This window comes from Bos indicus, chromosome 19 (genome assembly GCF_029378745.1).
Source record: "Bos indicus isolate NIAB-ARS_2022 breed Sahiwal x Tharparkar chromosome 19, NIAB-ARS_B.indTharparkar_mat_pri_1.0, whole genome shotgun sequence".
Taxonomy (NCBI): domain Eukaryota; kingdom Metazoa; phylum Chordata; class Mammalia; order Artiodactyla; family Bovidae; genus Bos; species Bos indicus.
In genome coordinates this window covers 10,311,668-10,338,285 of record NC_091778.1, presented here as the reverse complement: position 1 = coordinate 10,338,285, position 26,618 = coordinate 10,311,668, and the positions used below count along the sequence as shown (strand labels likewise).

At 40.9% G+C, this 26,618-nt stretch overlaps 2 protein-coding genes across 2 annotated transcripts; both read right to left on the bottom strand.

Moving 5' to 3' along the window:
- Positions 1-3,447: 3,447 nt before the first annotated feature.
- LOC109573156 (olfactory receptor 4D2) lies at positions 3,448-4,389 on the bottom strand. The gene has a single exon (XM_019980339.2). The coding sequence runs from the start codon at positions 4,381-4,383 to the stop codon at positions 3,448-3,450; it is 936 nt and encodes a 311-aa protein (XP_019835898.2). The 5' UTR covers positions 4,384-4,389.
- A 9,535-nt stretch (positions 4,390-13,924) lies between these two features.
- Positions 13,925-14,860, bottom strand: LOC109573538 (olfactory receptor 4D1-like). Its single transcript, XM_019980784.2, has one exon. It carries the CDS (start codon positions 14,858-14,860, stop codon positions 13,925-13,927), a length of 936 nt encoding a protein of 311 aa, XP_019836343.2.
- Between the last annotated feature and the right edge of the window lie 11,758 nt (positions 14,861-26,618).

The following is a 26,618-nucleotide window of genomic DNA, read 5'->3' as shown; positions in this document are numbered from 1 at the left end:
ACGTGAGTCTGAGTGAACTCCGGGAGTTGGTGATGGACAGGGAGGCCTGGCGTGCTGCGATTCATGGGGTTGCAAAGAGTCGGACACAACTGAGCGACTGAACTGAACTGAACTGTATGGATGTGAGAGTTGGACTATAAAGAAAGATGAGCACAGAAGAATCGATGCTTTTGAACTATGGTGTTGGAGAAGACTCTTGAGAGTCCCTTGGACTGCAAGGAGATCCAACCAGTCCTTGCTAAAGGAGATCAGTCTTGAATGTTCATTGGAAGGACTGATGTTGAAGCTGAAGCTCCAATACTTTGGCCACCTGATGTGAAGAGCTCGCTCATTTGAAAAGACCCTGATGTTGGGAAAGATTGAAGGCAGGCGGAGAAGGGGACGACAGAAGATGAGATGGTTAGATGGCATCACCAACTCGATGGCATCACCAACTCGATGGACATGAGTTTGGGTAAACTCCGGGAGTTGGTGATGGACAGGGAAGCCTGGTGCACTGTGTTTCATGGGGTTGCAAAGAGTCAGACACGACTGAGTGACTGAACTGAACTGAACTCATAAAGAATAATATAAATATATAATAATTTTATATATATAAAAAGAATAATGGGAGCCAGGTTCCTCACCAGAGAAAGGAATTATAAGTATAGAAAAAGAAAAATAGAAAGAATTCTATCATGTTCCAATGGGAATGGAAGTATCTATGTGAATATATGATTTTCATTAGTTAGACGGATGATAGAGGTAGATAGATAGATGATAGATACACAAAAATTGAATGGGACTGTTATATATCAGCACACCCAGCACTCAGATTTGCCTTTCAGTACCATTCTCCTCAAAGGAAGCAGGACTGTTTACTAAAATAGGTGATTCCAGAGCTGGAGCAGAGAAAGCATAAGATAAGCATGGGGCATTTCACTGGGCCAGTAAGAAAAGAAGTGCTCTAATAATAAAAAGAACAGAAGCCAGCTTACAGACTCTGACTGGCGAATTCTGGGGTAAGTGGAACATCAAAATAAGTCATGATGATAATAAATTATAACTTGATGAAAAAAAAGGAAAATTAATTTCACACAGGTATAAATAAATAAATGAATAAATTGGAAGTTTGGTAAGAAACTAGATATTCACATAATCTCAAAGTACTTTCCCACAAAATATTTACTAATTTCCGAGGGAAAATAAATAACTTAAGTGATAAGCCTAATGAACACCTCTTAGTAATCAAAGCGATGAGACATTAGCAACAGGACATAGCAAAATCTCTTATACCTCATAGGCTGCAATAGCAGCAGAGCATGACTTCTGTAATATTCCTGGTAAAGTCACAAAAATGCCACAGCTGACTGTACAGCAGGATTGGTGGAAATGTTTTTGCAGAAAATGCACACAAATGTTAAGGAGTGGTGGGCATCAAGATTGCAACTTACCCTCAATGTTTCAGGGAAAAAGTACATTATGCTCTACTTGCAAATTTTCTGTAAGTGTGAGATTTTTCAGAAAGTTAAAAATGCTTTTAAATATATTTTAAAGCTAGAAGAACTACATAGCAGAATATCATATCGTTTTGTCCTCTGGATAAAAAGCAATTTAAAAAAATAAGATTTCAATATGAATTAACACTAAAATAAAACTGACTACATGAAAACTAACACAAAAATTAGAGAAGGCAAATCACAAAGTGGAAGGAAGTATTGTAATAAATATAGCTGATAATAGATTAAGCACTAAATTACCTAAGAACTCATACACTAAATAGAAAAAGTCAGAGGAAAGGGAACAAAATGCATTCATGAGAAACCTGTATACAATAAAAAGTATGGAAGGAAATGCTAGAGAAATGCAAATTAGGACTACAGTGAAATTTCATTTTTTTACCCACTAAATTAGCAAAAACAAAGAAATCTGACAATAGCAAATGTTAGGAGGATATGAATCAATAGGAACGCTTCAACACTGCTGATGAAATGCAATGCATTAACAACTTTGGGAAAGAATTTGGCATGATTTTGTAAAGGTAAATCTTTGAAGATCTCATGGCTCAGCAATTTCACTTTAAAATATATGACGACTCATAGTTCCTCAACATGACAACTGGAGACAAGTAGAAGAAAATTCAAAAGAGCACTGTTTGCAACAGAAAAACTGAAACAATCCCACTAAGCTTATTCTCACAAAAGAATATTATACAGCAAAAAAAAAAAAAAAAAAACTACAGCCAAACAGAGTAACATGTGGCATTTAGAAACATAATGTGGAGTGAAAAAAAGCAAACCCCAGAATATAATATACAGTCTAATATTTGTATAAAGCTCAATAAAGCAAAATAAAACAATATGTCAATTATGTAAAGGTATAGTGAGATTATTTTTATAAACGGTGGAATGATAAACACAAAATTCAAGAAAGAGCTTTCATTTGGGAAGAAGTGATGTGGTAGAGAGCACCTATAGGGAAGTTACTGGTACCATGTGATTCTTGAACTGACTACTGTATACATGACTGTTTATGCAATATATTGATAATGTTGTATATTATAATGTATATACATTTGTTATTGTTGCTCAGTTACTAAGTCTTGTCTGACTCTTTGTGACCCCATGGACTGCAGTACTCCAGGCTCACCTGTTCTTCACTATCTCCCTGAGTTTGCTTAAATTCATAACCATTGAGTCAATGATACTGTCTAACCATCTCATCTTCTGCTGCCCTCTTCTCCTTTACCGTCTGTCTTTCCGAGGATCAGGGTCTTTTCCAATGAGCTTTACACATGATCTTTTACTTGTAATAATTATTATACTACAGTGAAAATATCTTAATACTCATGATAATTTCTGATTTGAAAATAAAAAATACAGTTATATGAATCACTCAATGTTTTGTCACAATTTCTGATTCTGCTACTGGAAGGTTTGGGGTCACATATTAATATTAGCAAGTTTGTTGAGGAAGAAGTTTTGAGTTCAAGAGAGGCCAGGTGTCTCATTCAAGGTCGTCCATTTGGTAAGTGTTGGTTAAAGTCTCCAATTTCAGGCTTAAGACTCGGGATCCTGTGCAGTTTCCAACAATCCAGACTCACACAAAAAGGGGTACTGGGGAAAAGAACTCAGGTACAGAAAACAGAGCTGCTCTTCTGGGGGAATGCTGTCATCCTAAGAGGAAACTGTCCACCAAGATGGCAGAAAAGAAGGTGTGACTTTCCATAATGCTTCCATGACAACACATCTTCTTGTCACAGGAATATTCAAATCAACATCAAAATAAAAAATAAGGATATTATCAATTTTGCTAAAAACTCCGAGTAAATTGCTTAGGTTCACTATGCATTCACTTCTATGATAATCCATACAACAAAAACACAAGTTATTAACAGGGGAGATACAGTAGGTCTCTATGCCCACTCTACAAAGAAAACAAAGTCAAAGAGAAGTAAGGAACCCATTGTCACTCACTTTTACAAGCCAGAGGATGCCTCCCTAATCTCTTCACTGCTGCCTGCATCTCCTGGTTCCTCAGGGTATAGATCATGGGGTTGAGCATGGGGGTCATGATGGTTTGGCTGATGGACACAGCCTTGTCCATAGAGAAGGAGGTGAAGGGCCGGGCATAGAGGTAAATGCTTGGAACAAAGACCATAGACACCACGATGATGTGGGTGGTGCAGGTGGAAGCTGCCTTCCTCCTCGCCTTCCCAGAGTGGGACCTAAGCATCACCAGGATGGCTGAGTAGGAGACCAGGAGGAGGAGGAACCAGATGAGGACCAGCACCCCACTGTTGGAAATGATAAGGAACTCCAGGAGGGAGGTGTCAGTGCAGGCGAGTCTCAGCACTTGTGGAACATCACAGTAGAAGTTATCTAGGATGTTGGGGCCACAGAAAGGCAGTGGGAGCATCAGAGCCACTTGGGAAATCGAATGGATGAAGCCTCCCACCCAGCTAGCCACCACCAGCCCCACACAGAGCTGAGTGTTCATGATGGTGACATAGTGGAGGGGCCGGGATATAGCAACAAGGCGGTCATAGGCCATCACTGAGAGGAAGAAGACCATGGCACCTCCCAGAAAGTGGAAGAAGAAAATCTGGGCCATGCAGCCCTGGTAGGAGATGGTCTTCTTCTCAGCAAGGGAGTCCACCAGCATCTTTGGGGCAGTGACTGAGGAGAAACAGAGGTCTATGATGGCCAGGTTTCGCAGCAGAAAATACATGGGTGTGTGGAGCCTGGAATCAGAGGTCACTGTGACCATGATGAGGAGGTTTCCCATGACAGTGGTGATATAAACAAACAGGAACACCAGAAACAAGACGAGCTGGAGCTCCTGAGTCTGTGAGAGTCCCAGGAAGACAAATTCTGGCACCCACGTGTGGTTCCCTGATTCCATGGTGTCTACTCCATACACCTAAAGGAAACACCACAGAAGCCATGTATTAGTGCCCGGGGCTCAAACTGAGTGTCCAGGTTTAGATGATGGACATTCACGTGCAGATCATAATTCCAGGTGCTGACTAAATGTCCTTGGCCCTGGAATGTGTACCAGTTGGTACTGGAATATATATATTCTTGAGATATCTTAAAGCCATTCATGACATATACAACCTGCTTTAAAAAACTCTGTGTAATATAGTGATAGGAAAAGACACTTGGAGTCCAGCAGACATGTAGTCAAATTCCAGAGTTTCTTGTCCTTGAGATGGGACCCACATTAAGTTACTCAAGCCCTTCATCTCAGTTTCCACATCTTGCTAAAGCTGAAACTCTAGTACTTTGGCCACCTCATGCGAAGAGCTGACTCATTGGAAAAAACTCTGATGCTGGGAGGGATGGGGGGCAGGAAGAGAAGGGGATGACAGAGGATGAGATGGCTGGATGGCATCACTGACTCGATGGACGTGAGTCTGGGTGAACTCCGGGAGTTGGTGATGGACAGGGAGGCCTGGCGTGCTGCGATTCATGGGGTTGCAAAGAGTCAGACATGACTGAGCGACTGAACTGAACTGAACTGAAGGTAGAAATAAAAGTGTTGTCTCTATTCAATGTCCAGGGGATTAAATAAGATAGAACATAAGATTCCTAGAATAGCGTCTGGAATAATAAGTAGTAATCACTCTCCTCTGTGTAGTCTCCTACTAAAAACCTCCTGCCTTCTTACAGTCTCTAATACATTTTTGTACCTGTCATTTCTCATGCAACAGTTATTACATCTAAAAGTTCGTGAACTTTTTGTATTTCTAGGTTTTCCTCCTGATTCAACCATAATGTGCCACTACAGACATGTGCCTTGATTCACAATTAATCTGTGCACTGCAGTGCTCATGCTTGCTCATAGTCAATACTTAAAAAGCATGTGGCATGGACTGCTGGGCGGGTAAACAATTATAGGGAATGTCCCCCCATCACTGGTGTAGGTGGTCCCTTCCTGGGTGACTTAGCAGGATATATATGGTGTGTGTGCTAAGACATGAGAAGGCGGAGAGAGACTTTCTGGATTAAGAAATAGGTGATGGATTTTGTACGAAGGGGTATGGAAGGGCTCTTTTAAAAGCCCCAAGAATTTCTGTTACTGAGTACAAAGACAGATGAGAAAGGAAGATGTCGAAATAAGAGAAATAGTATAGACAAAGGAATAAAGAATACTAGAGTGAGTTGCCATTCCCTTCTCCAGGGAGTCTTTTGAACCCAGGTCTTCTGAATTGCAGGCAGAGTCTTTAATGTCTGAGCCACCAGGGTGTTGTCAAAAGAATGAAGAGGGGATATTAAGAGGAAGGAAGGGGAAGGGGAAAGTGGAGGGGGAGGGAAGAGGCTGGGAACAAAGGCGAAGAAGGACACAGAAGGTGAGAGATAAGGATGACAGTAGAGAGTTAAGTGGCCTCCTCACTCCCCGGCCTTGTCTCACTCCCCACCCCTCACCCGCTTCCTGCAATGAATTGTTCATCAGAGGTCATTTTAGTCTCATCATATTTTTTTCCATTGTCCCTCTTGACTAGATTGCAAGTTCAGTAACTTAGTAGCCCCAGCACCTGTAACAGCAACTCTGATTCACCAGTTGCTCAAAAAAAGTTGCTGTCATAATGAATAAGTAGGTAATTACGCGATCCTTCCTATTCAGTGTGACCACGTGGAGAATTTTGTGGTGTATTTTCCTATCCTTTGCTCTCAGTATCGTCCCTCTAAATCACAGGACCCAGTTTCCACTTTGTCATTAAAAGCCTGGTTTTGGACATGCTCGTTGGAAAATCAGTTTTCAACACCCCATTTCCCCTGCATTACTTTCTGAAGCGTTCCTCACACTTTAGCCTTACAATCATCAAGTCTAAATCTCTTGCTTTTTCTCCACACTCTCCAGCAAGTGTGGATTCTTCTTAACAGCTGCTCTATTTACAGGTGAGAAAACCCTGATCTCTTACCTTCCTTCAGCCCAGCATGGGAGAGAGCCCTCATGTCTTGCATCTTCTTCACGATCCCTTTCCTGCAAACTTAGTTTCCTAGCCACTGCCCAAACATTGCGTATACAACAACGGGTGTGACTCTAGGGGAAGGGGGAATATCCTTGAGGAGAAACTACTGGACTCGATGCAGGAGGCAGGGTTGGGTTGATTACCACTGAGGGCAAGGGAGCAATGGGACTTGTTAAAAAGTTTTAAAATCTCTCAAAAACACATTTATTAAAAGTTATTCCTCGGGGTCAAAAAGACTAAGAACAATACAATTTTATAGATTTGTAGCATGTAGTATCTCAGGCCAAGATCTAAAAGTATAAGTCTCTTCAAAAGAAACAGTTTCTCTGGGAGTTTTAGAAGAACCCATTTCTTCGATTCTTTCCCTTGAGACCATCACCTGGAGAGCTGGTTAAAAGACAAATCACAGTGCCCAAGCTCCAGACTTCCTCATTCTGTTGACCAATGATAAGGCCAAGGATTTGCATCTGTAACAAATTCTCAGATGATGCTGATTTCTCTGTTCCAGGGACCACACTTTGGGAACCATGGACTTGCTTGTCAGTATAAGGACTGTTCTCTCTCTTGTGCAATCTGAGACAACTGGTCTGATGTCTTTCCTTCTTCTTCTCTTTCTTCTCCTGCTTCTTCCCTTTTTCTTTTTCTTCTACTTTTATGCCTAACTGAGTTTTACTTAGAGAAAGTCATACATGGGCAGATATATGGTATCAGTTCAACAGAACCCTGCTACTGCTGCTGCTAAGTCGCTTCAGTCATGTCCGACTCTGTGCGACCCCATAGACAGCAGCCTACCAGGCTCCCCTGTCCTTGGGATTCTCCAGGCAAGAACACTGGAGTGGGTTGCCATTTCCTTCTCCAATGCATGAAAGTGAAAAGTGAAAGTGAAGTCACTCAGTCATGTCCAACTCTAGCAACCCCATGGACTGCAGCCCACCAGGCTCCTCTGTCCATGGGATTTTCCAGGCAAAAGTATTGGAGTGGGGTGCCATTGCCTTCTCCTTATTTTGGCAGCTGAAACCCCATTGTTGATTTACCATCTGTACCCAAGTCGACTGGGTGCATGTGTGCTTAGTCAGTCATGTATGACTGTGACCCTTTGGACTGTAGCCCTCCAGGCTCCTCTGTCCATGAGATTATCCAGGCAAGAATACTGGAGTGGGTTGCCATGCCTGCCTCTAAGGAATCTTCCTGACCCAGGAATCGAACCCACATCTTCTGTGTCTTCTGCATTGCGGATGGTTCCTTACCCACTGAGCCATCAAGGAAGCCCCAAGTTCACTACATCATCTATTTAAATGCCAGCATTCTTTACCTGTGAACTCTTACTACCTCTAATGCAAGGATTGGTACAGGAAACTTATACAATGCTCATTATGAGGGATTGATCAAAACTAGAATTAATTGGCATTTTAAACTTGATGTGCTATAAAAACAGACTGATTTTTTAGACAGAGATCTCTGAACTGCATATAACTTTCCAGGTTGGTCTGAATGTTTTACTACAAATGCTCATTCTTGGCAAAATAGAGTTCAGTGGCAGGTAAGAGTAGGATGTGAAGCTCTTCCAGAAACAGACCCAGCACAGCCACATATATAAATAATTTTTTCAAAAAAGTTCTTATTTAGAGCTCTAGTCCATTTTAAGATTGATTCACAATGAAAAAAGGGTAAAATAAGAAAATAAAATTAAGTCCCACAAAAGTAGCCTTGATTGATTCTGGGGAAGGGACAGGACTTGTCCATCTCACTGACTATCATGTAGATGATTTTGAAACAGATTCTGATTTACTTTTCAATAAGAGAAACCTGATATGTCCCACTTGATATATTCTCTTGTCAGGGCACACGTGATTCTGTAAAATGTTCACCAAACCTCATCATCTGTTCACTGCATCCTCTCGCCATGAGTTCCAAAGCCAAGAATGGCCAGAATGGAGTAAATACCCAGTCATGTACACTGAGATAAGAAAATGATTATCCTATGTATCACATATCTAAAAAAAAAAACATATATATATATATGTGTATATATATATATGTATGTATTTGCCTGATTTAACTTCAAATTGCTAAATGGATGCAGGATACATTTAGAAGGAACTTTTTTTTTTTTTTGCATCCTCACTGAGAGAGGCCTGAGTCATTGATGATTAATGATTCCCCTCTTGATGGTTGGTTTTATGTGTCAATCGACTAGTCTGTAGTTCTCAGTTATTCAAATTTGAATCTAGGTGCTGCTGTGAAGGTATTTTATAGATATGATTGATTCTCCAATCAGCTAATTTTATTTTTTTACAATCAATTCATTAAAATTTTTTTTTTTTACTTTTGGCCATACCAGATGGCCTGTGAGATCTTAGTTCCCAGACCAGCAATTGAACCCTGCCCCCTACATTTGAATAGTGGAGTGTTAACCACTGAACTGCCAGGGAAGTCCCATCCATTCATTTTAAGTAAAGATTATCCTAGCCAATGTGGATGTACCAGATTCAATAAATTATGACCAGTGCAAGTTTGATGCATCAAGTTTGATGCAAGGGCACCCAAAGCCAATGCTCTAGGACAACCCAGAGGGGTAGGGTGGGGATGGAGGTGGGAGGGAGTTCAGAGTCGGGGGTACACATGTATACCTGTGGCCAATTCATGTTGATATATGGCAAAAACCATAACAATACTGTAAATATCTTCCAATTAAAATGAATTACTCTTTTATTTTTTTTAATTACTTTTTTAAAAAAGGTTTTAACAGCAGAACTGAGGTTTCCTTGAAGGGGATGCAATTCTGGACTGCAGCTTCATGCCCAAAAATTCCAGCCTGCCCTTCCTGTTGGCCTGCCGTACAGATTTCATACTTGCCAAGCCAGCCTCACAATCAGGTAAGGAATTCCTTGCAATAAATCTCTCTCTCTCCCTCTTCATATATAATACATATAAAATTTTCCACCCCGAAATGTCTTTGGAATATTTTGAGCTGAAAATTGTCAAGGCTCAAAGGACTCAGGAAGAAACTTTGACTTTCCCCTTTAGCTGTCTAAAGTATTGAAATAGAGAACCTGTTCCCAGAATGGGTTTTCACCAGATTCACCTACAAAGAATATGGACTAGGTATGTATTTGTGTCTGTGTGTATAGTGAGAGGGGACCAGGCCTAAAGATCAGGGTCCACTCTGTGTTCCATTGTCTCTACGTGGCCCAGCAAGTATTTACTTATCGAACATTTTCTTTTCCACTTCCATGTGAATTGTCTTCCTCCCTTTCGGAGTCCCACAGAACTTCCTCCAACACCGTCTTTTGTCTTTAGCGGAAGATTGTATTCAAGGTGAAAGTTTCAGCCATTTTGGTGGGTTACTCAGTTTGCCTGGTTCTCTACCATGTATTCATGTTCTCCAACTGTGCTTTATTTTTTCACTTAATTTGTCTTATGTCAATTTCATTCATAGACCAGCCAGGAGAACCTAGAATGGTAGAGGAATATTTCTTCCTTCACAACACTTCCATATCATACTGGTCCTGTTTCTCTGGCAGAACCTTGACTGATACACCACTTTTAATGGCTCATATATGAAGCAGACAGCATATTAAAAAGCAGAGACATTACTTTGCCAACAAAGGCCTGTATAGTCAAAAGCTATGGTTTTTCCAGTAGTCATGAATGGATGTGAGAGTTGGACCATAATAAAGAAAGCTGAGTGTTGAAGAATTGATGCTTTTGAACTGTGGTGCTAGAGAAGACTCTAGAGAGTCCCTTGGACTGCAAGAAGATCAAACCAGCCAATCCTAGAGGAAATCAGTCCTGAATAATGATTGGAAGGACTGATGCTGAAGCTGAAGCTCCAATACTTTGGCTACCTCATGCAAAGAGCTGACTCATTAGGAAAGACCCTGATGTTGGGAAAGATTGAGGACAGAAAGAGATGGGGATGACAGAGAATGAGATGGTTGGATGGCATCACTGACTCAATGGACATGAGTTTGAGCAAGCTCTGGGAGTTGGTGATGGACAGGGAAGCCTGATGTGCCACAGTCCATGGGGTCGCAAAGAGTTGGACACGACTGAGTGACTGAACTCACTGATATGAAGTAAACTTCATAGGTAAAGTTAATTGAGGTTTTTCTCTCCTTACACTTAAATCATCCCCATGCTTGATATAAATACAAGTAGAATGGCAAGATCAAGGGATAATGAGGCTGAGAAGCAGTGATTTATTCTCTGGACCAAAATTAACGTACCACCACTGGAATGACTTACAGCCTTCCCTCAACAACTTTTAAGAGAGGTGCTTTCACTAATCACTATACAAAATAACTAAAGAACATTGAAGGTCCATTGTGCGTTTAGGTAATAAATGTGCAGTTGAGCCAAATTCATATCACAAACACAACATAGCTTCCATGAGAGATGTCTTAAAGGCGTAAATTCTCATGGATAGAGCTGTATTCATTGAGGCTTCTGATTAGGATGATCGGGTCAGTTGTTTTGTCAGAAGATCCTTGAATGTCAGTTTGGGAAGATGGCCTGGACTACTCATCTGGGTAAATAAATTTTATTTAAATAAAATTCTTCTGATTGTTCTGTAAGGATTTAGGTATTGGATCTCTGCAAAGGGTAGCCAAGGGCAGTAGGAGTGCTGTTTTCCCTCCAACCTGGATATCCACTCTCTAGTTCCCTTCAGTCTTTACCTGGGCCCACTTAACAGGTCCGTGTTATTTGTCAGTTCCTCTAGGCATTTAATTTTATGACCCTGTCCACAAGAAACTTTGCTCATTGTCAAGATTTCTAACTCAGGCCAATCACCTCTCTGCCATCCTGCTACCAGGGGCTTCCATCTATGTGGCAGACACTGTTGATTGCCATTTTCTGGCTGAAACAGCCAGCCATGCACTTTCCATTTCTTTTGTAGAGCAGAGTGACCGTATGACCCAGTTTCTGCCCAACAAGTCATAAGTGAATTCTGCTGGAATAGTTCTAGAAAAAAATGTATGACTCCTAAAGGAGGAAAGGGCAACCCACTCTAGTATTCTTGCCTGGGAAATCCCATGGACAGAGGAGCCTAGTGGGCTACAGCCCATAGGGTTGCAAAGATTTGGGCACAACTAAGCACGCACGCACACACACACACACACACACACAAATATGATTACTGAAGCTTTACCAGCCATATTGCCATTATGAAGGGAAAGACAGCAAATTATAGAATAACCAACTCAGGGCCCTAAAATGTTGGAGCTGCTGAATTAACCACCTCTGGAATTGCCAATCCTCTAATTTATATATATGTAATTTTATTTATTCATTTATTTTTGGTTGTGCTGGGTCTTTGTTGCTACTCAGGCTTTTCTCTAATTGCAGTTTGCAGGGGCTTCTCTCTAGGTGTGGTGTGCTGGCTTCTCATTGCGGTGGCTTCACTCGTTGCAGAGCAGGGGCTCTAGGGTGCTCTGACTTTAGTACTTGAGGCACACGGGCTCAGTATTTGTGGTTCCAGGGCTCTAGTGCACAGGTTCAATAGTTGAGGCAAATGGGCTTAGTTGCTCCAAGGCATGTAGGGTCTTCCTGAACCAGGGATTGAACCCATGTCTCTTGCATTGGCAAGTGGATTCTTTACTACTGAATCACCAGGGAAGCCCTCTAATCTTTTAAAATGAGATAATCTCCTCATTCTTTAAGCACTAATTTGGTTATGCTGCCGTTTGCCACCAAAAACATCTTTGTGGCTATATATTTCAAGTAGGACTATCATGGTTTTCCAAAGAGATCACATTCTCCAATCAGCTATATGTCATAGGCTAAGCATCACATTTCAAGAGGGATGTTGTCACAGGAGAGTAAATACAGAGGAGATGGCCAAGATGGTGGAATTAGGAAACTTGTCACAATGGGAACAAATGAAGGAAAGTAGATGCTTCATCTAGAGAAGAAACAAGTTAGAGGGTGAGAAAAGTATCACCAGGCATTTAAAGGACTTGTGTGTGAAAGGGGAAAACACTGTTTTGAGGGACACTCAGATCAAATATGACACAGTCCATTTTCTCTGCCCTCGTCTCCAAACACCCACTGAGAATGGGGAGAAATGCATGAAAAGGTACAGGGACATAAAAGTGAAGAAAGGATCAATTCAGAGCTGCCATAATGGCTTGAAGAGCCTGCAACTTTTATTAAATATTTCCCGGATGAGGTGGTTATTGGGAGGGAATGGGGGGGGGGAAGTTTTCATATTATCTTCCTAACTTTGGGTCAAGTTCTACATTGTCTGGGAGTTTTAAAAAGGAAACAAGAAGATGGAGCAAATAAATGTTATACAGAGAGAAATCAAATATAGATCTGAACTATACAGGGAAGGAATGGGGTACAAGAAACAGTAGAAATACCTTTCTGGATAAGCTATTGTTCAAGGTGCTGAGCAAATTTTAAGGTGAATAAGGCATGGCCCACTTTCAAGGAGCACTCGATCTGGGGCAGGAAGTCAAAGAGAAAGGCAAAAACCCGTGAGGTGGCAACCTTGGATTGAACCCATACCTCATATCTGGACCACTGATAGCCATGGCTCTGTCTCTCTGGCCTTGGATCCCCAACTATACTACAGCATCCTCCTCTCAGCCATATCATCTATGTGATGCAAAGAACAGGTTGGGAAGGCAGAGTAGTTTTTTGATTACCCAAGGTGTATATCACAGAAAAGAAACAAACCTATAGGGAATATATCCTTATGGGAAATATTTAGATGATATTACAAGTGATATCACTTCCAAAAACCACAGAGGGGATGAGGGAGCAGAACAAAGGTGAGTGTTCCAGATTTAAGATGAAATAGTTGAATATTCATCACAGATATTCATCCATAGATATTGTTGTTGGTGTTCTTTAGTCGCTAATTTGTGTCCAGCTCTTTGCGGTGACCCCATGGACTGCAATCCGCCAGGCGCCTCTGTCCATTAGATTTCCCAGGCAAGAATACTTAAGTGGGTTGCCATTTCCTTCTCCAGGGAATCTTCCAACCCAGGGATCAAACCTGCGTCTCCTCTTTGGCAGGTGGATTCTTCACCACTGCACCATCAGGGAAGCCCCCATCCATAGATGAGAAACTCTAAGCTTTCCCTTGTGATTGGAAGAAGCCCTGGGTTTCAAAACCCACCCATATCTCCTGTCTTGAAACTTGGGGATCAGAGGAACCATCTCCTGGTCATCTCTTCTCTTGTTGTTCATCACTGAGCAAGTGACTTCTGAGTTTTCTCATTTCTAAACTGTTTAATACAAGAATAACATATCCACTGTCAGTTTTCTGAGAGTGAGACAAAAGTGTGAAAGTGCCTAACACAATACCAGACAGAACAACAGTTTCATAGAAATATTAATCTTCATAGATATATTAATCTCAACTGTCGCATTCCATGAAGACTTACCTTCACTTCTCATATGGGAAAACAAAGTTCAGAGAGAAGATCTGTCATTTAAAGTCAACCTATTTTAAGTTCACTCCCTGCTGGAAATCACTAGGCGCTTGCCTAATCTCTTCATGGCTGCCTGCATCTCCTGGTTCCTCAGGGTGTAGATGATGGGATTGAGCATGGGGGTCAAGACAGTGTAGCTGATGGACACAGCCTTGTCCATGGGGAAAGAGGTGAAGGGTCGGGCATAAATATAGATACAGGGAATGAAGATCATAGACACAACGATGATGTGGGTGGTGCAGGTGGAAGCTGCCTTCCTCCTCGCCTGCCCAGAGTGGGACCTCAGCATCACCAGGATGACAGTATAAGAGATCAGAAGGAGGAGGAACCAAATGAGGACCAGCATCCCACTGTTGGAGATCATAAGGAACTCCAGGAGGGAGGTGTCTGTGCAGGCAAGCCTCAGCATTTGTGGAACATCACAGTAGAAGTTATCTAAGATGTTGGGGCCACAAAAGGGCAATGGGAGCATCAGAACCAGCTGGACAATGGAGTGGACAAAGCCTCCTACCCAGGCAGCCACCACCAGCCCCACACACACTCGAGTGTTCATGATGGTGACGTAGTGGAGGGGCCGGGAGATGGCTATGTAGCGGTCATAGGCCATTACTGAGAGGAAGAAGACAGTCCCACCTCCCAAGAGGTGGAAGAAGAAGATCTGGGCCATGCAGCCCTGGTAGGAGATGGTCTTCTTCTCAGCAAGGAAGTCCACCAGCATCTTTGGAGCAGTGACTGAGGAGAAACAGAGGTCTATGATGGCCAGGTTTCTCAGCAGGAAATACATGGGTGTGTGGAGCCTGGAATCAGAGATCACTGTGACCATGATGAGGAGGTTTCCTATGACAGTGGTTGTGTAGACAAACAGGAACACCAGAAACAGTGAAAACTGGAGCTCCTGATTCTGGGAGAACCCTAGGAAGACAAATTCTGATACCCACGTGAGGTTCCCTGAATCCATGATATCTTCTCCATATTCCTAAAGGAAACAAGGCAGAGACATAGACACATGAAGTTGTTGTTTGCCCCTTTAGGGCTCAAGGGCTCAATTCAGTCATCCAAGGAAATACGATGGACATCTTCATGTACAGATCACAATATCAAGTGCTAATTCAATGACTTGTCTCTTGAAAGTTTACTAGTTTGTGCTTGAACACACACACATGAGATACCTTAAAACCATCCAGAAACACACGCCACTTGCCTTTCTAAGATTCAGTGTAATATAGGGGCGGGAAGCCCTCAGAATTCTTCAGAACCAGAGCCAAAACTTCAGAGCATCCATTTCCTTGAGAGAGATTTGGCTTTGAGCTACTTTCTTAATCTGCATTACAATTTCCATATCTGTAAGAAATATATATTCATATCTGTAAGAAATATATTTTCTTTATAGAAACTGCTTAAGGGATTAAGTAAAATAACACAGAAAGTTCCTAGGACAGTATCTGCAATAAAAATGTTAATTACTCTCTTCTGTGCAGTCTCCTACTCCACTCCAGTCTCTACTACATTTTTTACTAATCACTTTTCCTTTTAAAAAAATAATTTATTAAAAAATTTCCTTATCTTTTATGCAATTTAGAGGTTACTTTCCACTTACAGTTATTAGAAAATATTGGCTGTTGTATCAATCATTTTTCATGTAACACATTCATTTTTCATGTGAACGCATCTGTATGTTCATGAACTTTTCATGTGCCTGTGTTTCTCCTTCACAATTCCACCATAAAGTGCTAGACACATAAGTCTTGATTTCACAATTTATTTGTGCTCTGCACTGTCCACCCTTGCTCATAGTCAGTAATTATTAATAATAAGTGCTTGGTGTTATGGCTTGGTGGGTGAAAATCTACTTGGTGTGCAATGGTACCTCCATGGGACAAGCAAGGGAGCCTCTGGACACAGCTGCACACCTGGGGCATTCCATTCCTTTCCATCCTCCAGAGGAGCTGGCCCCTTACTTGCTGAGGCTCCTCAGATTATAGGTGGAGACAAGGGGCAAAGGGGTAACTATTTCGTTAGCGAAGAAATTAAATGAATATATTGTTTGAAGGAGACATAGAGCTCTTCTGAAAGATCAGCAATTTTATTTTTTTCTTTTCTTTTTGATTTTATTTCTAAACTTTGTTCTCTTTTAAGCTGTAACTTTTCTTTCCTGGTAGAGTCTTACCACATGTTTATATCATATGGGAGCCACCAAAAGGTTCAGGGTAGAGAGCAGTGAGCTCAGTTGTGTGATTTTGATTGACTGGGATGTTGATTGGACATCAAGTTGATTGGACAGGATGCAAAGGAGGATGCAGAGAGCCCAGTTAGGAGCTGCATGTGGTTAAGGCAGTAGAGAAGGTGAGCGTAGCCTGAACAGGGGTGGTAGAAATAACACTAATCGGAAGTCGGGTTGAGAGGATTTGGTGATAGCTTGGGCTTCCCAGGCGGTGCGAGTGGTAAAGGACCTGCCTGCCAATGCAGGAGACATGAGACGCAGTTAGATCCCTGGACTGGGAAAATCCCCTGGAGGGGGGCAGGGCAACCCACTCCAGTATTCTTGCCTGGAGAATCCCATGGACAGAGGAGCCTGGCAGTCTACAATCCAAAGGGTCGCAAAGAGCTGGACATGACTGAAGCAACTTAGCATGCATGCATGGTGATAGTTCGGATTGAGGGGAAGAGGAAGATGTCATGAATGATCCTTAGATTGCTGGGTTGGGCAATTGAGTGGTGATGGTAATGCTTAGTTCCCTGAAAGAGTAACCCTGAGAGCAGAGGAGGGTTCAGAGGAAGGCGATGAGTTCAGTTCAGGACAATCAGTTCACTGAATGTGGCCTTTACAGCACAATGGAAGAATAGAAGGTTGACAAGCCAAATGGGATTCTTAGCAACTGCATTGCTGTAACAAGGCATGCAAAATTCAGGAACATGTCACATTCAATCATAAATAATCTGTTCCTTTGGGAATCAAGAAAGGTTAGCAGTTCAACAATTCAGTAATCTAAAAGTTTGGATTTGCTGCACAATTATCCATTTCTCTCTGAAGTCACACACCTTAAGTATCAATAGAAGCCTCTTTTGCCTCTTGGAGATACTCTTTACACATGTGACTGGCCAGTCTCAAGAACTGAAGAGAATTTCAGGACCTGCCACCACTTGCACACACTCTTACCCCTCTGGTTGAAGGTCTGAAGAATGGCAATTTTAGAAGATGATATTGAATCCAGCATAGAAAAGAAAGAAAAATGTTGAAGGTAGAGAAATAGAAATAGATGAAGAATTAAAGGGAGGAAGAAAATTACAAGGAAGGAAAATGGGGAAATAGAATGAGTGAAGGAAGGGGAATGGAAAGGTGGTTGGGTGGGGAAGTGAGTGGAACCAAAGGTAAAGAAGGACTCAGAGTGTGAGAGACAGAGGTGACAGATGAGGATTAAACCCCCTCCCTACTCCCCCTGCCTCATCCCATCCCCCACACTGACCTCCAGACCTCTCTTATCTATCAGAGACCATTGCCTTCTTGTTTTTCACTTCAATTTGCTTTTACACCAAGCAGGAAAGTTATGACCAACCTAGACAGCATATTAAAAAGTAAAGACGTTACTTTGCCAGCAAAGGTCCATCTGGTCAAGGCTATGGCTTTTCCAGTGGTCATGTATGGATGTGAGAGTTGGACTATAAAGAAAGCTGAGCACCGAAGAATTGATGCTTTTGAATTGTGGTGTTGGTGAAGACTCTTGAGAGTCCCTTGGACTGCAGGAGATCCAACCAGTCCATCCTAAAGGAGATCAGTCCTGAGTGTTCATTGGAAGGACTGATGTTGAAGCTGAAACTCCAATACTTTGGCCACCTGATGTGAAGAGCTGACTCATTTGAAAAGACCCTGATACTGGGAAAGATTGAAGGCGGGAGAAGAAGGGGATGACAGAGGATGAGATGGTTGGATGGCATCACCAACTCAATGGACATGAGTTTGGGTAAACTCTACAAGTTGGTGATGGACAGGGAGGCCTGGCATGCTTCAGTCCCTGGGGTTGCAAAGAGTCGGACAGGACTGAGCGACTGAACTGAACTGAACCTTCTATATAAGTGTCCATGAGACCTTTCTAAATGCTGATTTATTCATGTTCTCCTCTCACTTCTACTCTTAGTGATGCTCACCAGAGCCCCTTAGGGTCCACATCCAACACTTTGTGGATCTAGTCAGAGTAGAAACACATACACACGTGCATGCAACTCAGCATGTCACGCTGGGCTGTAAAACATAACCTCCGTCTGCCTTTCTAATCAGTATCTGCACCTCTAATGAACCACTAGCTCTTCAATGGATTATAGTCTTAGACATGCCATATTTGTTTCCTGAAACTCTGTTTCTACCTTCTCAACACTAGAAAAGGTCCACCGCTTAAATGTCACCCTCTCTGTCACTTCCGTCACTACTTCTCCCATGCAAACAAATTCCCTTTTTTTTCAAGGTTCTTTAACATCAAAACAAACCTCTGTTCCAAGTTTATCATTATTCATTTTTTTTCAACATCTCCCCTCAACCAGCTACATCATAATTTCAATATCTTGCTAACCCCAGAACTTGGAACAGCAACTCTGATATAGCACATGCTCAGTAAATATTGTCAAGTTAATGTATTAAGTAGGTAATGGAAGATTTTTAAAGTAATTTTACTTATCCTGTGTTCCCTATCTCACAAGGCCAGTGGTTGGGTGATTGTTGGTTGCTGAAACTACTGGGCTTTACAGGCAACCTGAAGCAGCTGTTTTAACAGCACATTCCCCACCCCCGTTCCAAATTACTTCATGAGGCTCTCCTCCAACATTAGACTTAGTACCATCATGCCTATGTCACTTTTTTATGCTCACCATCCTTCAGCAGATGTTTCCAAGAACTTAATCACCTTTGGCAGGTTTGAAAACCCTCAGGCTCTCACCTTCCTCCAACCCTGAATGGGAGAAGAGAATTCAGGTCTTGCATTGTTCTAGGAGGTCCTCTCTGTGAGCTTCAGATTTCCTGATCTCTGCCCATACCTCACACACATGATTCATGGCCATGACCCTGGGGAAGAGGGTATATCCTCAGGGAGAAATTATTGGACTGAGCTCAGGAAGCGGAGCTGAAATGATTCCCACTGGGGGCAAGGAACAATGGGAGTTGTTAAAAAGTATCTAAGTCTCTCAAAAACACTCAGTGTATGAGAGGTCTACCTTGAGGGCAAAAAACTAACAAAACATAACAAAGTTCAAAACACACACATACACACACAAACCAAAATGAAAGAAAAGACAACAAAAAACACTGAAAATTGTAGATTTATGACATGTAAGATTAGGAGACCAAGATTTGAAAAACCAGGTTCTCTCAAGGTTTGTGGGATTTTTTGAACCTATTGTGTTATAATCACTCGAGGGGATGTTAAACCTGAGAAATGCCCATGCAGAAAATTTTGATGTAGTAGATCTTGGATGGAGCTGGAGAATTCAAATTTCTAACAAGCTTTCAGGTGAGGCTGACACTGCTTTTCTGGGGCCACATTTTGAGAACCACTAACTTTGAGTTTCACTGCTCTTGTCAGCTACAATGGACAGTTCTTCTCACAGTATCACAGTAAGACAAATGATTTGATAGCTTACTTAAAAAAATTAATTGATCTTTACATGGACAACATCATAGGTTGGAAAATGTATACAACAGTGGAAAAAATCCTATGAATCTTATTTTTTCAATCAGATCTCAGAGTTGATTCTCCATTCATATCCATTTCTATTGCACCATCTGTAAAACTCTAGTACTCTTTATATGGGCTTCCCAGCTGGCACTAGTGATAAAGAATCTGCCTGACAGTGCAGGAGATGTAAGAGACTCGGATTCAATCCCTGGGTTGGAAAGGTCCCCTGGAGTAGGAAATGGCACCCATTCCAGTATTTTTGCATGGAGAATTCCATGAAGAGAGAAGCCTGGCAGGCTACAATCCATGGGGCTGAAAATTCAGATACAACTGAGTTATTGAGCACTCAACACAACAACACATACATTTTTAGGTTAACATTAGTTAACATGATAGAAAGTTATCCTTTTTAAAAAATATCTTCTTGGACTCTAAAATCACAGTGGATGGTGACTGCAGTCATGAAATTCAAAGACACTTGCTCCTTGGAAGAAAAACTATGACAAGCCTAGACAGGTTATTAAAGAGCAGAGACGACTTTACTGACAAAGGTCCATATAGTTAAAGCTATGGTTTTTCCAGTAGTCATGTATGTCTGTGAGAGTTGGATCACAAAGAAGGCTGAGCACTGGAGAACTGACGATTTTGAACTGTAGTTTTGGAGAAGTGAAAGAGGAGAGTGAAAAAGTTGGCTTAAAGCTCAACATTCAGAAAATGAAGATCATGGCAACCGGTCCCATCACTTTTTGGCATATAGATGGGGAAACAGTGAAAACAGTGGCTGACTTTATTTTTGGGGGCTCCAAAATCACTGCAGATGGTGATTGCAGCCATGAAATTAAAAGACACTTACTCCTTGGAAGGAAAGTTATGACCAACCTAGACAGCATATTAAAAAGCAGAGACATTACTTTGTCAACAAAGGTCCGTCTAGTCAAGGCTATGGTTTTTCCAGTGGTCATGTATGGATGTGAGAGTTGAACTGTAAAGAAAGCTGAGCACTGAATAATTGATGCTTTTGAACTGTGGTGTTGGAGAAGACTCTTGAGAGTCCCTTGGACTGCAAGGAGATCCAAACAGTCCATCCTAAAGATCAGTCTTGAGTGTTCATTGGAAGGACTGATGTTGAAGCTGAAACTCCAATACTTTGGCCACTTGATGTGAAGAGCTGACTCATTTGAAAAGACCCTGATTCTGGAAAAGATTGAGGACAGGAGGAGAAGTGGGCGACAGAGGATGAGATGGTTGATGGCATCCTTGACTCAGTGGACATGAGTTTGAGCAAACTCCAGGAGATAGTGGAGGACAGGGAAGCCTGGCATACTGCAGTCCATGGGGTCTCAAAGAGTCAGAGACAATTGAGTGACTGAATAGCAAGAAGAATAGGAGAGCAGTGAGAGGTAGGTCTGGGTACACTTCATGCTTAGGATATAAAAATAAGACATATATTCTCCTCTCAAGGAACTCACAGACTGATGGGAAAGCTAAACCCAGAAACACATATTAATAAATGCTTTTCTAGCTCTACTAGGGCAATGCTCAAAAGTTAAAAGACTGAGAAGCCATCCATGACTGGAAGAGAAGGAATACTTTGGAGAGGAGATGACATTTAAGCAGAAGTAAAGTACAAGTGTGTTAGGCATACAGAGGAGGGAAAGTGTGTATCTGGCAAAAGAACAAAGGTCCAGAGATGAAATGGTACAGCATACGCTCCATGAACCCTGAAAGCCTCAACGAAGCTTGAGCACAGAAGTGGTGGGCCATTTAGGTGAAGAGCAGACAAGGATCACTCTAAATAGTGTTAAGAGACCAGTCTCACAGATTTAGGTTTTTACCTTCAGGGATGTGGGAAGCCAGTGGAGGACATCACACAGAAGAATGACCTACAGACAAGGGCCTCCATGACAGCAGGGAGGAGGAGAGAGGGGAGAGCTGAGTGGATGGACTTAGCGGTATATAGCTCCTCTGTTTATTCAATTCTGTTCAGGAAAGACTGAATGAAGGCAGTTAGGGGCTTATAACTGTTCTGTGTTCATGACTCAGTCCATCCCAGCTTCAAAATTATTAAAGATGTGAGTAGGGTGGAGATCTAAAGGAGGAAGGGAAAAGGAAATGGGAGCTAAGAAAGAATAAGGATAAAAAGGTAATTAAGAAAAATCAGGAGTGAAAGCCAGTGAGCCACCAGAGACACACAGTTCTCTGATATCAGGACACAGGTTCAGTGAGTCTGTGGTGCCCTTGATCTCTCCCTCATGAGGCAAGATGCCTCCGTGCTCATTATGGTGTGTGTCCTCACACATCTCATTCAAAAGCTGGAGGGGAGGAAAGGGGTAGGGGGCAGTTTCTTTATCTTCCTTCATCTCCTATCTCTACTCATGGAGAAGAAACCTTCTCCAGAAGCTACTTGGCTAACACATTTTTTGTTATAATTTTCAATCCTGGATCAGATACACACATCAGGAAGCCTGGCTTCTAAATATTCTAGGAAACTGCACACTTATGTTTGAGGACAAGCAAGAGGGAGGTGGTTGGGAATGGCTTTGGGTAGACCCCCAAGAACAAAGTCATCTTCTTATAAAGCACCTGGAATAGGGAATGAATATGATGGACCAGAGGTAAAATGTGAGGAATGTAAATGAAAGAACGAGTAAGAATTTATTCTCTAAAGAAGTACTGACCCATCACTCTCCCTACCCTACCACAAAATTTGAGCATCTAAGACAAATACAGGAAAGCAAGGTTTTTCTTTGCAGAAACAGTAACTCCAGAAAAATAGACCTCCATGTTTTGATATTCGGGTGTCCCCCAGTAAATAGTGAATATCCACCTGAACCTCTAAGATAAAGTCTAAAAGCTTTTATATGAAAGTGAAAGTGTTAGTCATTCAGTTGTGTCAGACTCCTTGCAACCCCATGGACTGTAGCCCACCTGGCTTCTCTGTCCAGAGAATTCTTTAGGCAAGAATACTGAAGCTAGGTTGCATTTCATTCTCCAGGGGAATCTTCCCAACCCAGGGATCAAACCTGGGTCCCCTCATGGCAGGCAAATTCTTTGCTGTGTGAGCCACCAGGGAAATGCTTTCATATAGAGATGTACAAATTTGTATTTACTGCCTTGTTATTTTTGTTTGTTTGTTTGTTTGTTTTAATTTTATTTTTAAACATTACAATATTGTATTAGTTTTGCCAAATATCGAAATGAATCTGCCACAGGTATACCTGTGTTCCCCATCCTGAGCCCTCCTCCCTGCTCCCTCCCCATACCCTCCCTCTGGATTGTCCCAGTGCACCAGCCCCAAGCATCCAGTATCGTGCATCGAACCTGGACTGGCGACTCGTTTCATACATGATATTATACATGTTTCAATGCCATTCTCCCAAATGTCCCCCCACCTCCCTCTCCCACAGAGTCCATAAGACTGATCTATACATCAGTGTCTCTTTTGCTGTCTCGTATACAAGGTTATTGTTACCATCTTTCTAAATTCCATATATATGTATTAGTATACTGTATTGGTGTTTTTCTTTCTGGCTTACTTCAGTCTGTATAATAGGTTCCGTTTCATCCATCTCATTAGAACTGATTCAAATGTATTCTTTTTAATGGCTGAGTAATACTCCATTGTGTATATGTACCACAGCTTTCTTAACCATTCATCTGCTGATGGGCATCTAGGTTGCTTCCATGTCCTGGCTATTATAAACAGTGCTGCAATGAACATTGGGGTACACGTGTCTCTTTCCCTTCTGGTTTCCTCAGTGTGTATGCCCAGCAGTGGGATTCCTGGGTCATATGGCAGTTCTATTTCCAGTTTTTTAAGGAATCTCCACACTGTTCTCCATAGTGGCTGTACTAGTTTGCATTCCCACCAACAGTGTAAGAGGGTTCCCTTTTCTCCACACCCTCTCCAGCATTTATTGCTTGTAGACTTTTGGATTGCAGCCATTCTGACTGGTGTGAAATGGAACCTCATAGTGGTTTTGATTTGCATTTCTCTGATAATGAGTGATGTTGAGCATCTTTTCATGTGTTTTTTAGCCATCTGTATGTCTTCTTTGGAGAAATGTCTATTTAGTTCTTTGGCCCATTTTTTTTGATTGGGTCATTTATTTTTCTGTGTAGATAGCCTAGGGTCAAGAAGAGATTAAGGAAGGCCACTGAGACAAAAAGGAAAAACCAAATAAATAGGAAAATGAATGAGAAGTAAGCAGAAATGACATAGGAAACATAAGAAAAGTTTATATAAGTAGTCCATGGGGTCACAGGAGTTGGACATGACTTTGTGATTGAATGGCAACAACAGTTCAACAAGAATAAGCCAAAAACCCAATTTTCCAAATAGGCAATGGGATTGAATATACATTTCTTTAAAGAAAGTATTTAAATGCCCTACAATAAATAATGCTCAACATGAAATGATGTTCAATATCATCAGTAATTAAGGAAATGAAAATAAAAACCATGAGATACTACTTCATACCTGATAGGATAGTAGTAGTAATAGTAGTAATAAATAACAAGTGTGAGAATGTGAAGAAATTAGGACCCTCATAAGTTCCAATGGGAATGCTGCTGTATAAAACACATTCACAGTTCTTCGAAAAGTTACACGCAGAATTAACCACATGATCCAGCAATTCTACTCATTGGTATATACTCAAAGTTTCTGAAAATAGGTATTCAAACAAATATTTGTTAACAAATATTAGCAGTAGCCCTAACAATAGACAAAATATGGAAATAATCAAAATGTCATTCAACAGATGAGTGGATAAGCAAAATGAACTGTATCCAGACAGTGAAATAGTATTCAGCCATAAAGAAGAATGGAGTACTATTAATCAAAACCAAGGAGAAACTCTCCCAGATCTAATGAGTCTAAAAAGACATGACAGCTAAATGCAACACATGGCTTCTCCCCAGATTCTCTGTTTATCAGACTTTATTGAGAAATCTGGCAAAACTTGAGTAGAAACTAAATATTATATTCTATCAATGTTTGTTTTATATTAGTTTTAATGACTGTATGGCAGTATTGGAGGAAAATGTCTTTGTAGGAAATGCATACAAATATTAAGGAGTGGTGGGCATTGGGTTCGTAACTTACCCTCAAACTTTCAGGAAAAAAATCTCCTATACTTACAAATTTTCTGTAAGTTTGAAGTTTCTCAAAGAGTGTAAAATGTTTTTAAAGTTAAACTTTTTAAAAAGTTAAGATAGAGCTTGGTAGCAGAATATCATGTTATACTCTGGATAAGAAACAATTTTTAAAAATTAGATATTAATATGAGCTAACTGGGCTTCCCCAATGGCTCAGCTACCTGCAATGCAGGAGACATTGGAGATGCAGGTTCAGTACCTGGACTGGAAAGATCCCCTGGAGAAGGAAATGGCAACCCACTTCAGTATTCTTGCCTGAAAAATTCCATGGACAGAGGAGCCTGGCAGGTTACAATCCAAGGTGTTTCAGAGTCAAGCAAGACTGAGAGACTAAACACACATTAGCTAATACTAAAATAAAAGATTGATATACCTGATTACATGAAAATTAACACCAAAAATAAAGAAGACAAAACATAAACTGGGAGAAGGCATTGTAATAAGTATAGCTGGCAATAAATCAGCAACCAAATTACACAGGAACTCCTATACTACATAGAAACAGTCAGTAGAAAAGCAAACAAAAAGCATTCATGGGAAATTGCATACAATAAAAAGTGTGGAAAGAAATGTTAGAGAAATACCAATTTCTCTACAGTGAAATATTTTTACCCACTTTAATCGGCACTTCCACTTCCAGATATATGACCCAAGCCCCTCAACAAAACAATAAGTAGAAGAATATTCAAAAGAGCACTGTTTGCAACAGCAAAAACTGGAAACAATCCCTCTAAGCTTATCCTCACAAAGGAATATTATACAGCAGAGCAAATGAATAAACTACAGCCAAACAGAATAACATGTATCATTTAGAAACATAATGTGGAGTGGAAAAAAGCAAATCCAGGAATATTATATACAATGTAATATTTGTATGAAGCTCAAAATAGCAAAATGAAACAATATGCTGATTATGTAAAAATGTGATGAGATTACTTTTATAAGTAATGGAATGATAAACACAAAATTCAAATAAGTGGTTTCATCTGGGGAAAAGTCATGTGATGGAGAGGACCTATAAGCAGGTATGAGCTATTGGTACCCTGTGGTTCTTGAATTGAATATCATGTACATGAATATTCATATTATATTGCACAGTGTTTTGAAATTACATGTTTTACATGTAATCTTTTGCTTGTAATAATCATTATACTATGTACAGTGAAAATGTACATGTTTTACATTTAATCTTTTGCTTATAATAATCATTATACTATGTACAGTGAAAATGTACAGTATAAAATGTACAGTGAAAAAGTGTGAATACTCATGATAATTTCAACTTGAAAATAACATGTAATTCCATAGTTCACTCAATGTTATCTCACAGTTTTTATATATGATTCTTATAATAAAACTGGGAGGCTTGGGATCAAATATTAAGATCAGTGAGTTTGTTAATAAGAAGTTATGAGTTCAAGAGAAGGCAGGTGTCTCATGCAAGGTCATCCATTTGGTAAGTGATGGGTTAGGGTCTCCGAATTAAAGCTTAAGACTCAGAATCCTAGGAAGTCTCCAATAATCCAGCCTCACACCAAAACGAGGTACTGAGAAAGAGGTCAAAATACAGAAAACAAAACTGCTCTTATGGGGAAATTCTATAATTCTAACAGGAAACTAACTGTCTACCAAGAAGGCAGAAAGGAGGGTGTAGCTTGCCAGAATGTTTCCACAACAACAAATGTTGCTGTCATTGGAGTGTTCAAATCATCTAACACAAACAAAAGTAAGAATTTACCTTTTTCCTCAAAATCTGGGTAAGCTGCTTATTTTCAATAGGCATTCACTTCTATGATGACCCTTATAACACATACACAAGTTATTGAAGAGCCAGATACAGCAGCTCTCTCTCCAAATTATCAGTGGAAAACAAAGCCAAAGAGAAGTGACCCACTA

Coding starts and splice junctions, on each gene's coding strand:
- LOC109573538 (XM_019980784.2), bottom strand. CDS start 14,860: ATGGATTCAGGGAACCTCACGTGGGTATCAGAATTTGTCTTCCTAGGG.
- LOC109573156 (XM_019980339.2), bottom strand. CDS start 4,383: ATGGAATCAGGGAACCACACGTGGGTGCCAGAATTTGTCTTCCTGGGA.